Source organism: Botryllus schlosseri, chromosome 2 (genome assembly GCF_051294905.1).
Source record: "Botryllus schlosseri isolate E-star chromosome 2, Bs_hap1, whole genome shotgun sequence".
NCBI classification, from domain to species: domain Eukaryota; kingdom Metazoa; phylum Chordata; class Ascidiacea; order Stolidobranchia; family Styelidae; genus Botryllus; species Botryllus schlosseri.
In genome coordinates, this window is record NC_137237.1 from 4,034,484 (window position 1) to 4,048,907 (window position 14,424).

General features: G+C 39.7%; 2 protein-coding genes across 2 annotated transcripts; one reads left to right on the forward strand and one right to left on the reverse strand.

Moving 5' to 3' along the window:
* Positions 1 to 4,908: 4,908 nt before the first annotated feature.
* On the forward strand, positions 4,909 to 7,589 carry LOC145433067 (citrate synthase, mitochondrial-like). The gene is made up of 2 exons (XM_080309975.1): positions 4,909 to 5,912; positions 6,981 to 7,589. The coding sequence occupies exons 1-2, from the start codon at positions 4,976 to 4,978 to the stop codon at positions 7,433 to 7,435; spliced, it is 1,392 nt and encodes a 463-aa protein (XP_080166101.1). The 5' UTR covers positions 4,909 to 4,975; the 3' UTR covers positions 7,436 to 7,589.
* A 933-nt stretch (positions 7,590 to 8,522) lies between these two features.
* LOC145433068 (tubulin polyglutamylase complex subunit 2-like) lies at positions 8,523 to 14,225 on the reverse strand. The gene is made up of 7 exons (XM_080309976.1): positions 13,936 to 14,225; positions 13,238 to 13,405; positions 11,361 to 11,519; positions 10,978 to 11,091; positions 10,623 to 10,786; positions 9,395 to 9,627; positions 8,523 to 8,672 (listed from the first exon to the last, which is right to left on the reverse strand). Exons 1-7 carry the CDS (start codon positions 14,015 to 14,017, stop codon positions 8,630 to 8,632), a joined length of 963 nt encoding a protein of 320 aa, XP_080166102.1. The 5' UTR covers positions 14,018 to 14,225; the 3' UTR covers positions 8,523 to 8,629.
* Positions 14,226 to 14,424: the final 199 nt, after the last annotated feature.

Genomic DNA, 14,424 nt, shown 5'->3' on the forward strand with positions numbered 1-14,424 from the left:
GGTGATCATTGAAGCATAGCCAATTAGCCAATCAGGAGCCGTGGTTATTTGATTACTAGTCTTCTCGCCGTTCTATGGTCAGTGGCACGCCCATTCTTGGGCAGCTACTTTAAAACGCTTTGGCTGAAATCTTAACGGCTTTCCCGTGAGCTTCTTTTGGGCTCATTGTTATTTTTTATCAATAATCTATGGAATGAGACACAATCACGGGGTATTTTTAAGATTTTCCAAATTTTGGACAACCCTAGTGTCCAACTAACTAACTCTCTCTCTCTCTCTCTCGCTCTGAGCGTCCCTGTCGGAACTATAAATTTACTCAGATAACAATAGGATTATATTAGTCGGATCATCACCTGGTCTGATCATGTGCTTGTGCATGCCATACAGTTACATGATATTTATCGATAGGCCTACGTGCCGAATTGTTCACCAAGTTCCTCAAGTGCCGAGTTCGCTACTGGCAATCGTCCTATATGAACATGACTTTCTGCGATCTGGAAGTTACCATTGAATGAAGCGCCATCGCATCAAGCCGAAGACTCTAATTTTAGTAGTGAAATAGATTATCAGCACTCTGTCGTTACAATAACAGCAAAATCCATTAACAATGGCGAACTGAAGTGCGTGCATTTTACGATATTACGCGACCATACTAATCCAATAATTAATTTTTGAGCGTAAAACTGACCTGGCGAACTGGATGTTGAAAATAAACCCAGATTTCAAGGATAAAAACCCAGAAACCCAGGTGATGCTCAAAAAACCAAGATCTGGGTGGAAAAACCCAGGAGTGGCATCTCTGATCCATGGCTTCCCTGCTTGGCGCTCATGCATTACTGGGATAGCAGAGATGAGCATGGATTAGGACTAGGTTTTGAAAAAACAGGATTTGTGAAATTTTGTCGGATTTGGATTGGATTTGGATTAGACATTTTTTTCAGAACGGATTAGGATTTGGATTGGATTGAACTATTTTCTGGTACATTGAAATGTCGTGTGGCGAATGGCGACAAACTTTATTCAGATCAGTTATTAATGTACTTATGATTACTAAGTTATCTTGAATCAAGCGAATCGTTGGTTGTGAAAGAAAATTTTCGAATCCCTCCATTGCATAAATTAATATTTTTTCTGAATTTCCAGTTGGAATCGGATTAGGATTGGACATGGACTTGAATATGAAAAAGTTATGGATTAGGATTTGGATTTGGATTTGAAGGTTCGGATTTGGATTGGATTAGGACATAGAAATTTCAAATCCGCTCATCTCTGTGGGATAGCATGGAGGGCTGGAGCATGACTTAGAAAGCCGTAAAGGCTATATCTGCACTTCCTTGTCCAGCGGCATATTCACATCATGCACTCATGGTATGCATATGCGCAGATCGTGTGTATGTGTATCATGAGTCGGTGTATATGCCGCAAAACATCAAGGACAAAAATAAACTACGTCCTTCCTTCCTTCTTCCCACCGCCGAGCTTTATACAGTTCGAAGTTTACTATTCTTGACCCTTCCCACTACCGGTGACGTCGTGTTTTGTGATACGATTGTTGATATACAATGTTGTTTTTAATTATCCGCTATTTGCTGACGATTGCCCATGACGAGTGTCGACATTCGGGTTCACTTCAATATAATTGCCAGTATACTGGTGATCTGTTCGCATCGTTTAGTAGCATCGATTTAGAACAGCAATTCACTAACGACCTTCGGAAAGTAATCCGAGATTCCGAGGTTCATCGTGCTCACTGCTCGCTTTACGTAATGACAAGGTTCATGGTTTTCATTCAATGTCAATCCTATAAGGTCACAATCGGGGCACTTTCAGCTTTAAATGAATGTGGCAATGACGACTTTCAATCACTACCGTATTATGATGGGAATGGAACGCCGTCATAGCATAGCTTTAGCCATAGACAGCAAACAGCATATTGATGCCGAGCTGTGATTCACTTACTGATTCATGTTCTTGATATCATACTGCTGTTTTTTAGGCGTGAGATCAAAGGTAGAAAAGAGTTCGTTTACCGGTACCGATAAGTTCTCTGCCAGATTGGAATTGGTGGCAACGTCACGCGCAACTTTTCGTTCAACTATTGAACTAATTGTTCCATGCAACAAACCCTTCTGTGAGTGTCATGCTGGCAGAGGTGGTCAAAGTAGTCAAGAATGCTACTCAAGTAGAAGTAGAAGTAGCGACGAAAACATCTACTCAAGTACGAGTAGAAGGACTTTCTCCATAAGCAACCTAAAACTACTTGAAGTAGAAGTAGAATTGACCGACTTTAAAAGTACTCGCGTAAGTAAGTAGTTGGGAAAACGATCCTAATTCGTTCACATGGATTGTAAAAATTAGGTGCAAATTGAGCTATACGAAAGGTGACGAGCTTGATTCATATTGATGCATACCAGTAGGTATCCAATTTTCGATAGCATCATGGGATGAAAATGATAGTATTGATATGGAAATGCGATACTAATCCTCTGTTTACTCGAACAGCACGTTTTAGAAATAGCATGGTATGGCGCCATCCCCCATATTATAGCGCCCGTAGTTTAGTCGAAGAGCAATACGGAGAAGTTGTATAGCATACCGTGTAAACACTGTGCGCGATTAGTAAACGTTAATAAAAGATATGGTGGACCGTAAAAATGCCAGCTTTATTTGCGGAAATTAAAGGCATTGCTACACTTGCTTTATACTTCAACATGTATGTTAACCAGACAAAAGAACTGATAATAATTATTACTCAAAGTACATGATACTGGGAATTGAAAGTGAAACATGAATACTACTTATAAAAGCGGAACATGTAATTCATGCCTTCAGTCCAGAAAGTTTCAAAGGTGGTATGCTAAAACAGCTCTAAAACTAACAAAAAAAGTCAGAGTCCACTTTTCCAGGTTAGGACACGCCATGGACATGTTAAATTACGATATGACAAGTAAATGCTAGATGACGAAACATCAGATTCAGACGTTATGATGAGCCATATAAACTGAGATGAATTATTTCATATAGGCGAAATTGTATTCATCGATACTTTCGTGAAATCATACGGATCACTTCGTATCCACTGCGCGCGAAGCGCGACGAAAATTCTGGGCTTTACCAAACTTTTATGAAAATTAAATGTTGATAATCCGTAAAAACAGCCCCGAAATTCCTCAGGCTATCTTCCTGATCGGAAGATTGAACTACTTCTACTTGACAAACTGAAAATAGCGAAAAGTGAGTAAGTAGATCACCAAATATCACGAAGTAGAAGTAGCGAAAATCAGATCTACTTGAGTAAGTACCACAAGTAGAGGAAAACTATTTGAGTACTTCGAAAAAGTAGAAGTACTTCGTTACTGACCACCTCTGCATGCTGGTGATGCTGACTGCTGCTGCTTCATGGACTTGTGAAATACCGCATGATATCAGTAGGCTACTCTCCTCACTGTCTTGTATTCTTGCTTGGCAATATTTGACTGGACTTGTAATATTAATCACTATGTAAGGTAATGCTATCGACACCCAAATGCAAAATTTGAATTGGTCTCAATCAAAGGCAAATATCGCGATTCTGAAATGGTAAATTATAATTTGATCAGGGCACTAAAACCCCTCCAAACTTCTTGACTTAATTTTGTACTGTTGACTTTCGCTGTGTCTGTGTGCAACCCTGTAATCATTTTTTTCTCTTATTATGATTGATTTACTATAGGCCTACTGCAACCAAATAAACTAGACTGGTGGCCTAGCGGTTCATTCATATCTCCATCACCCAAGCTCCTGTAACATTTTGAATTATAAAAAAATTGAAAGTTTTTTTTTCGAAATTTACTGACTAGCCTACCTCATGAAATTCTTACGTCTTCTGAAAATATGACGCCAAACTTGATACGACGCAAAACCCATAGAAGCGAAGTTACGAGTTGAAAATTTTGTATTTAAAAACATGATGAAGAAACTAAAAATAACTCAACTGGAAGTGCGTATGTCTATATATAGCGCATGAGACAGCCCAGTATGGAATCGGTGTCCACGGCACGCAGGATCACGCCGACTTGGTCGCCAGTTGCACGCCGTCACGGGTCGTTGATTTTATTTTATTTTTTTTTCAAAAAAGTCAATGTTCTCAGCCACCCCAAATGCTATATTCCAGTTAGTATGTGGTATATAATGTTGGTAAAGTACTGTCTGTTGGTAAAGTACTTGCACCTTGCCAGTTGCTAACCATTAGCATCTGATCTCCTGTCACTGGTTAAACACAGTCATTTGAAAGCAGTAACCTTGCTTGTAACGCTGCAAAGTTGACTCTGTCACGCGAAAAAAGCTCCTATCACGCAGGATTTATTTAAAAAAAAGGACGGAGATTCCATACCGGGAGACAGCAGTTCCATGGTCTGTGTAGGCTAGGCTTACCATACGTCCTCTTTTAAGAGGATTTGTCCTCTTTTTTGACTTTTTTGAAAGTGTCCTCGGAGGACGCCCTTTTGTCCTCTTTTTTGAGATTTTGTCCTCTTTTTTGAGATTTAGAGCAGTTTTAGAGCAAATTGCGAGTGATATGCCGCATATTAGCACAGAAGTGAAGCTCCGACGGGTATTGCGAAGTGAAAAACGGTGATTTTAGCTCTGAGCGAAAAGATGACCTTTTTTTTTTTTTTTTTAGTCATCCACCTGGCAATGTGGATTAAAAAACGTTATTTTGAGCCCTGAGCGGAAAAGATGACCTTTTTTTTTAGTCAACCGATCACAAAGTGGGAAAAATTAACCGGTTTTTGAGAATTTCACTCCGGTTTTGCAAGTTGCAAATTTCTGAAAAAGTGTCCTCTTTTTTGATTTCCAAAATATGGTAAGCCTAGTGTAGGCGTGCTCACAATTCTAAGGATTTTCGCTTTCTTAAGTGTTCACAAAATGATGAACAGAAACATTACACTTTCAGAATCTAGGTAATACTGCAGTGTAGTTTTTCCCCAAATTTGTGATGTTCTCGGAAAAAGCTGTTACCCGTCTTTTCCCATCACTAGTAAAATATGGAGCTATATCCAGATCGTACAGCGCCGCGGCCTCTACCAATTTGAAAGAAGTTCTCACAAACATGATCCCGGAAAAGCAAAAAGAAATCATGGAATTCAGGAAAGAATACGGAAGCGCCAAAGTTGGCGATGTCAACGTAGACATGGTCTACGGCGGTATGAGAGGTATCAAAGGTATGGTATGGGAAACGTCTGTGTTAGACCCGGAAGAAGGTATTCGATTCAGAGGTTACAGCATTCCGGAATGCCAACAGCTTTTACCGAAAGCAGAAGGTGGTTCGGAACCTATACCAGAAGCACTATTTTGGCTTCTAGTGACAGGTGAAGTACCAACAAAGGCACAAGCGGACGCGTTGAGTAAAGATTGGGCAAAAAGGGCTGATTTACCACAACACGTTGTCAACTTATTAGATCAACTACCAAGCAATGTTCATCCAATGTCCCAACTAAGTGCCGCGATTACTGTTCTCAACACAGAGTCGAAATTCGCAAAGGCCTACTCTGAAGGAGTTAACAAGAAGTTATACTGGGAACTGGTGTACGAAGACGCAATGGACCTGATCGCTAAACTGCCACCAATCGCTGCCAAGATTTACCGCAATTTGTACAGGGATGGCAGTCCCATAGGCACTATCGATGAAAACGCGGATTGGTCTCTCAACTTTTGTAGAATGCTTGGTTACGATAACCCCGGATTCATCGAGCTTATGCGTCTTTATTTGGTGATTCACTCTGATCACGAAGGAGGCAACGTCAGCGCGCATACTTCGCATCTCGTCGGCAGTGCGTTGAGTGACCCGTATTTGTCTGTGGCTGCGGCAATGAATGGACTCGCAGGACCTCTGCACGGTCTTGCAAATCAAGAAGTCTTGGTCTGGTTGACCGGTAAGTAATTTAGTCGATTGTAATCATTGTCTTCTTTAGATGATGTTTTGTGGAATAATCTACAAGCCTTTATCAGATTGTCGGACTCGCTAGATGTTTTCAAGCGTGAAATCAAAATCGTTTCATTTACTCGTGCTATGGCTGTGTTCATTAGCATTGTTCAAAAACAACTTTTTTTTGGGTAAAAGTATTAGCTGTGCTAATGAACGCCACACAACAAATTTGACTCAATTCCAACCTTTATTAAAAAATGATTTGAACAGCTTCTTGGAGGTACATATCTTCGTATATTCATATTGAAATGAACCCGATTCAGCCGAAAATATTCAGGTTCATTTCAATTTGAATAAAAAAAAGAATTGAAAAAAAAACTTGAAATTGTTGAGCTGTCGAAAAAACGACGCATAGCAATTTTGGCTCAATTCCAACTAGTGGAAGCAAAGTTATTGTTGTTGGATTTGAAATTATAGGCTAGTATTTACGGTGGTCAGTTCTAATCAGTAATTAAAAAATTTTCCACCATGATTACTAGTATTTTCAGTCCACAATTTTGTACTCAAATAATTTAGATTCTACCGGTTGAAATCGGGCCAAATTTGCTATGCACTGTTTTGTTGCAGACAACCTGATAATTTCATGCGGTTGCCAGCAAAATTTCAACAACAAAAATTATTTTGGGACAACCCTACCCTATTGATCGATCATTCTTTCCCTACAGCAACGCAATCCCTCTTTTATACACAAATACATATACTTTTTTGATTTTATCACCCTTGTGTAAATTGCTGTATTCGTCGCTCTATAAATTATAATATCAACTGATCGAATAATGTATTCATATTGAAATGAAAACAACTATTTTTTGCTGACACTTGTCAGGGGTAATTGTCAGCAACTAGTAAAGAAATAGAAATAACATTGCCCAATTCTCTGGTAGATGCTGATGAATACCCCTGACGAGTGTCAGCCGATTATATTCCGGTTTATTTCAACATGAATACAATATCGAATTGTATATTGAAGTTCTGCACCGTCGAACAGCTCTTCAACTAACTGATTTTCATGCAGGTGTCGCAAAGGAGCTTGGCTCTGCCGAAGTGTCTGATCAACAACTGCACGATTACATCTGGAGCACGCTGAAAAGCGGGCGGGTTGTGCCTGGTTACGGGCATGCCGTTCTCCGCAAAACAGACCCCCGCTACACTTGTCAAAGAGAATTCGCATTGAAGCACTTGCCGGATGACAAAATGTTTAAGCTCGTGGCACAAATTTACAAGATCGTTCCGGATATTCTGCTCGAGCAAGGAAAGGCCAAGAACCCGTGGCCGAATGTAGATGCACACAGCGGCGTTCTCTTGCAGCACTACGGCATGACCGAAATGAGTTACTACACCGTACTCTTTGGCGTCTCGAGAGCGCTCGGGTGTCTGTCTCAGTTGATTTGGAGCAGGGCGCTTGGTTTGCCGTTGGAAAGACCAAAATCTATGAGCACGAGCGGTCTGATGCAGCTTGTTAAAAAGTAATGGCCGAAGAAACGTATATATTTATAGGATTCAAGTTCTTGATATTTTGGAATTCTGTTAATCGTCCGTGTAAAGACATATTATTGTAATAATCTCAATTTGGATATAACTGAATGAACCTGTTGGAGCATATAAAATCGAAACACCAGAGTCGCGAATGTCTGTCCATTTTTATCAAGTTTATATGCATGCAGACACAGTTCAGATAGCGTTGGCTGGAGAGAGCAGATTTGAGAGGTCAGTATCAGTAAGGCCCATGTAAGACTATACTGTGATTTTAATCCCGAGATCGTTTTTTATTTCCCCTCGGGACATCCAACGTGAAATACCATATATGAGTCACAATATTATGTGATGAACTGTCAGTGCTGACACACAAATTACAGTAGGAGCATGACCGACAAGATAGCGAAACGATGGAGCGTCCCGGCTGGGTCAGACCTAAGACCATCCTTGTCCGGCGGCCTACGCACGATTGCACATGCTCATGATATGCATATGCACAGATTGTGTGTGTGTGTATCATGAGTCGGCGTATATGCTGCGAAAACATCGAGGAGAAAACCATAAAAAAGAAAAAGAGGTAGGCTATACTATAAATTTATAAATCTGTAGGAGTGTCTGCTGTGTACTGTGATTTCAAATGTAAAATCAAGAACAAAATTAATTTTACCAGCAACAGACACAAATCCTTACACCTTACATTGCCAGCAATATATTTCATCATCTGTTTTAACCACAAAGTTGCCAATACAACGTCATTGCAAAATGGTTTTTGTGCTTTGAATATTCGGAAGAAATGAGCTTGCTCATTCTGTTTCTGTCAATTCAAATTTCTTTAATTCCAGTTGGGAAGGAAATTTACAGCTGTAATGGTTGTTAGTTGCTGCAGGACAAGACAAGTTTAGTCGCAATTTCAAGGGTCACGAATAAAATTTAGTTAAATATAGTCAAGTACACAGCAAAGATACTCATTACTCATTTAGTCTCTATGTTTCTGAAATTTTGACATAAATTTGTCCGCAGGTGAGGCCTACTTCTTGGTAACTTCTTGCAGCCCACACACAACTCCCAAAATGCCCACAAGTTTGCTGGCCACTGCATTACGCCATATATCATATTGACTAGAAAGCATCAAGCACAAAAATATACCACAAAATGAAATCTGTAAACATGAAGGTGTCTTGAGTGCGATCATGTCCATGGTTTTGAACTTCTTCCTCTCGAACTGTTAGATCTGTAAATCATACCGTATTACGTTGATCTCAACAGGTCAGTGATGCGGCAAATTAGTCATCATTCGTACAAAAATGCAAGTAGAAGTAGACATGTATGCAGATTGCAGGGTGGTGATGACTCGACTGACAATTCTACGGTGACTCGACTAAGTCTTTTGACTCGAGACTGGGCTGGCCAAGAGAGACATTTCGTTGTAACTTCAAAGAATAGTAAGCTACCACATTACATGTACTTCGTCTATTAGTACTGGTTTTGTAAAATGGGGCCAGAAACTTTGAACGGTGAGGAAAATTAATGTGCTATGAATGGGAGGCATTGAACATAACTAAAACATAGTTGTAAAAAGTGACTTGAAAAGGATTGAACTCAAAAATGAACGGTGACCCGGACTCAAGTCTCAACACCGAGACTAGGACTCTAACCTTTGAAGCCTGACTTAGAGTCGGACTTGGCTCGGTGGTGAATTGAAAATGACCTGACTTGACTCGATTCAAATTTCTATAAAAGTAGAATTGACTTGTGACTAGGCTACAACCCTGAATGTAGGTCTTGAAAGTACTCGAGTAGTTTAGAAAATAGAATAGGTTGATGGGTGACCACTTTTGAAATTGTGAGATTTATCTACATTTTCACTATGAAGGTGACACAGACAAACTCCGAAGCTACTTTCTACGCAAGTGGAAGCAGTCTATGAGTATGTAAAACATTATCTTAACTCACTTGGTGGAAGCGCCCGATGTGAAGTTTTGCAAACTCCCTTTCTTTCTGATCTGCGATTGCGAAGGAGGTATTGCTTTCGGTCTTGTTCGGTCCGACACCCTGCCCCGAAACAGCTTTATAAAATCAATTTTTGAGTTGTCTTGAGATCTCTGCGGTTGAGTCTGCGCGTCGGTCGTTTCTGTTTTATCCTCGTCCATTTTGAGACGGATTGGGGCGTACAAGTTGAACCATTGCTGTGAAATATTTGAAACTAAGTGTCAGAAGTGAAGAACACTACAAAAAGATATCCAGACCTCAACACAGATGCTACACTTGATAAATCTAAATAGTAATCAATGGCACATGCAGGAAAGTCACCAAAGTACTGGTGATTATATCTGCTTACATTTGGCAACAGTATTAGTATCAGTTTAGTAATAATTACATCAAAATCATCAATTCAAAACACCACAAGACTACGACATAATGAAATGATAGGAAGGTGCCGAAACGGCTTGGAGCAGTGTTTGAAATCAGACAACCACCTCGGCCTAGGCGATGTACATGAGGCGTGCACGCTGGATGGAAGGAAACAAGTGATAACACACAACCAACTGGTGATGAAAATGAATGAGACATGTGTCGATAGGCGAGGTTGATACGTCAGGTTGCAGTCGGGTCATCTTGAGGGCTGACTAGTATTCATTCAGTAAAAATTGCTTGTATTTCACCTAGAATGTGGATATACTGGTGATTATATCCCCAAGACCACCAAAGTTGACATGTTCCTAACACGAAACAAGTATGGCTGCAGCAGCATTGCTACGGCAGGGGATGATGAGATCAAAATCACACTAATACTGATCTTCATTATCTGTATTGTTTGTATGATAATACAGTACTACTCCTTGTCGCTTCGACATCTTCCTGTCTTTTCATTGTATCGCATTTTTGTGGTGTATTGAACTGATAAAATTGCTAATAAACCAATGATGATGATACTAAAATATTAAAACAATGAAAATGTATAAAGAACATCCCAATACAAATATCCATCTCAAAAAAGTCACTGTTTAGCGATACCTCCAAATTAATGTTTAGCAGTACCTTCAAGAGTCAATTTTTGTGATGGATTCACATCACGAAGGCCTGTACTCTATTCAAAAGCTTTGACAATACTCATTTCAAGTATGCCGAACACAAGTATGATCCACACAGCCAAGTCGATTATAACGGTATTGAAAATAACCTTAGCCGTGGAGCTCAATCCCAAATTGGTCAGTGCATATTGCCATTGAGGCAAGCCAAGATGCATCAGCATGAGTCGGTAGTAAGACGTGAAGTCCTCCGACAGAAAATGCCATTGTAGCGAGCGATCCATAAGCCAAATTTCCGGCTTATGGGCTGGCAAACCTGTGACATAACAAGCTTCCTGTTAATATCTTGATCCATCTTTTCTGTTCCGATATTTAGACATCAAGTCGCGTACGTATGGCTTTACCTTAAGATATGATCCACTATCTTTATTGACTACTGTAACCACTTCAGTAATGTACATCTACAATACGTAAAGCTGAACAAGCTTACTGCTAGCTAGGTCTTACCGGGGCTTGTATTCAAGTAGACAAGACATGCCTTTCCGTAACCTTGGCACGAGTCAAGTTCAAATATCCTGCTTCTGTTATCAAAGTGTGGAACACTTCTGCGTTTAGTATTTTCTGGAAATAGACATTCATAAATTAATGTACTATATTCCGAAAAGTATCATGTCGACATTATATAGTTTTGACTCGAGTCAAGCCGAGTCATTTACAATTCACCACCAAGCCAAGTTCGAGTCCGAGTTGAGACTCAAGTCGAGTCAATACACAAATCAACTCAAGCCGAGCCAAGCCAACGTAAAACTCCGACTCGAGTCATTACAACCCTGATTTTCGCATGAAAAACTCTATGTAAGAATATTCTCAAAGTTACCAAAACTTGCTACCTTCATCGTCACTACTGCTGTCATCGTCACTGCTATGATCCATTTCGACATCAGCAAGGGAAGGCGTATTGGCGAGCGACGATGTAGAGCCAGAAGCGTTTATCTTCACCAAGCGATTGAAGGAATTAATCTCCATTCTTCCAACCGGGAACTTGTTACCTAGAAAAAATGCTTATCTTCATTATCCAATAATCATCATGAAGTGTGATAGTGATACTACTCTAAAAATGCATACCGTAATACTGTATTGATATATTTTTTTATCGCCATGAAGCAAAGAAGAGTAGCATATCGGCTATTACTCATAATTTCAATAGATCTGGAGTGTATGAGTACTGAGTAGATTCTTATGCCGGGTTGTAATGACTCGACTTGCGTCATTTTATCAAATGCGTAAAATGACTCGACTCGAGTCAATTTTTGTATTGCCTCGACTTGTGCTCGAGTCATTGTACATGACTCGAGGCTAGGACGGCCAAGACAGACACTTCATTATAATTCGATGTATAGTAAAGTTACCATACTGCATTATTGGTATCTCGTCTATCAGCCTGATACTTGGAAAATGCGATCAGAAACTGATAAGTCTGAGGAAGATTACTATATATGAATGCGAGCCATTCCATATCACTTGAGCAGAGTTGCAAAAATTGGGTTGAATCGATTACTGAACAGTGAACAACATGAATCGGACTCGAATCGCAACACTATGACTCGTACTCAACCCACTACTAGCTGACTTGGACTTGACTCGGTGGTGAATTGAAAATGACTCGAATCAAAGCTAAAAAAGTGAGATTGACTTGGAACCTGGTGACTACGTTACAACCCCGTTTTTATCCTTCTGAAATTCTCCAATATTGGCTCGAAAAAAAAAACGGGGTAAGTTTGCTAAATAGAGCAAGTTTTCAGCTTTACCAAACTAGATTCGAATAAGAAGTATTGTTACACATTTTTTTCAAATTAGAGTAGAATTACAAAATTCGCAAACACTTGAAATTCCAAATTAAAAAGGAATATAAATACCAGAGATGAGCGGATTTGAAATTTCTATGTCATAATCCAATCCAAATCCGAACCTTCAAATTCAAATCTAAATCCTAATACAAAACTATTTGATATTCAAGTCCATGTCCAATCCTAATCCGATTCCAACTGGAAATTCAGAAAAAAAACTAATTTCTGCAATGGAGGGATTCAAAAATTTTCTTTCACAACCAACGATTCACTTGATTCAAGATAACCTAGTAACCATAAGTACATGTACATTAATAACTGATCTGAATAAAGTTTGTCGCCATTCGCCACACAACATTTCAATCTCCCAGAAAATCAGTAAATCCAATCCAAATCCTAATCCGTTCTGAAAAAAATGTATAATCCAATCCAAATCCGACAAAATTTCACAAATCCTGTTTTTTCAAATCCTAATCCATGCTCATCTCTGACAAATACAGTTCAGTTCATGTCGAATCAGAGTTCCTTCGCATTCGCATTGGACTGGCAAATGTCTGTACAGAAATCTTGGATCGTTTCACACTATACAGTTCTGCTGTAGTATTTTCAGGAAAACGAGAAATTAGATTACAATTAGATTACAGGGATTTTGTTCTTATCAGTCTAATTAGGCAACTAGAATTATATGTCATTAACATAATTAATTTGACCAGGATCGTGGGTTTTGGAATGTAGTTTTGGTTGTTAAGGAATTACAGTGTCCACGACGGAGAATAGGCTTGGAAGAAGTTTGGCAACCCAGATGACAAGCAAAGATGCCAGATGACCTACAGATGGATGCACAGGTACACATACATACACACATACATACAAACGTAGGCCCGTTTATTGACCTATTGCTGTAGTTGATGAAATCTCACCCTCTGCGATCACATTCCATGTCAGCAAAATCCCGTCAGTTGTCAGATAGAAATTTTTCAAATCATCCGGGAGGGTGCAGCCATTTCGTTGCTCCCATCCCACTAATTGATGTCTTTCTGCTGGTTCACCTCCTGTCAACTCCACATCACAAACACCGGGCCTCTTCTCTAAAACAGTGGGACACATTTACAATTTTCATGGATCCTATAGCATCGGAGCCTGTAAATTAGTTCAACACTCAATATTATATCGAAAGGTTCATAACTGGGTTATAATCACTCGAGACACTCAAGTCGCAACATTTCGTTGACTTGACTCGAGTCATCTTTCTAAAAATAGAGTTTCAATCCCGGTTTACAGCTCCAATTCAAAATTAAGACAATGGTCTTACTAATTTAAATATTGTTGTTTACCAAGATACAAACTAAAGAGGTGGCCAGTAACAAGCAGTATAGGGAAAGTTTTGAATACATTTATCCTCCATCACTTTTTCTACAATGAAATCTGCATGACCATAGGCAAAACTGCCCCCTTATCATGATGACGCAATGCATCTATTTGAAGAGTCAATAGCCATTTGGAATTAGTTACCAATGCACTTCTCAAAATTTTGAGAGATTTAGTGGAAAGATGCATTCACATGTGTCAAATATTTCAGTCTAACGAGGTCTGAGAATAACTTTCATTATTTACTTACCTAGAGATTTTGAGACACCCAGGGTTAGCCTCTCAAGTAGATCATTGATAGACGGTTTTGGCACCTCCTCTGCCTCTATCATATCAATTGTATATGTATTCCAATATGGGTAACAGGATCCCTAATGCTTCCAATTGGGTAATTGTATAGCCTAGCTGGCGACCATAGTGCAAAATTTACCGAAAGTTATGAAACTGGTCACAATCGAAAACTAAATCTATCTCAAAGTCTCACAAGTTCCGGCCAGATGATTAAATTGTAACAAGCCAAAAAGTTCAAGCAAAACCATAGAATCGTCGCCTGTTGCCCAAATCACTTGTTCCCACCGCCGCCTCATAAACCGCTTGAAATAAAACTGACGCCAAAGACGGAAGGTCATCGATACGCTTGATAGCGTGAAGATTTCATGCATCGCTTCACACGCGTTTAGACCGCGAGCCGTGCGGATGTCGTTTTGCCACCACGTCTATGTGCGCGGCACGCTGTCGT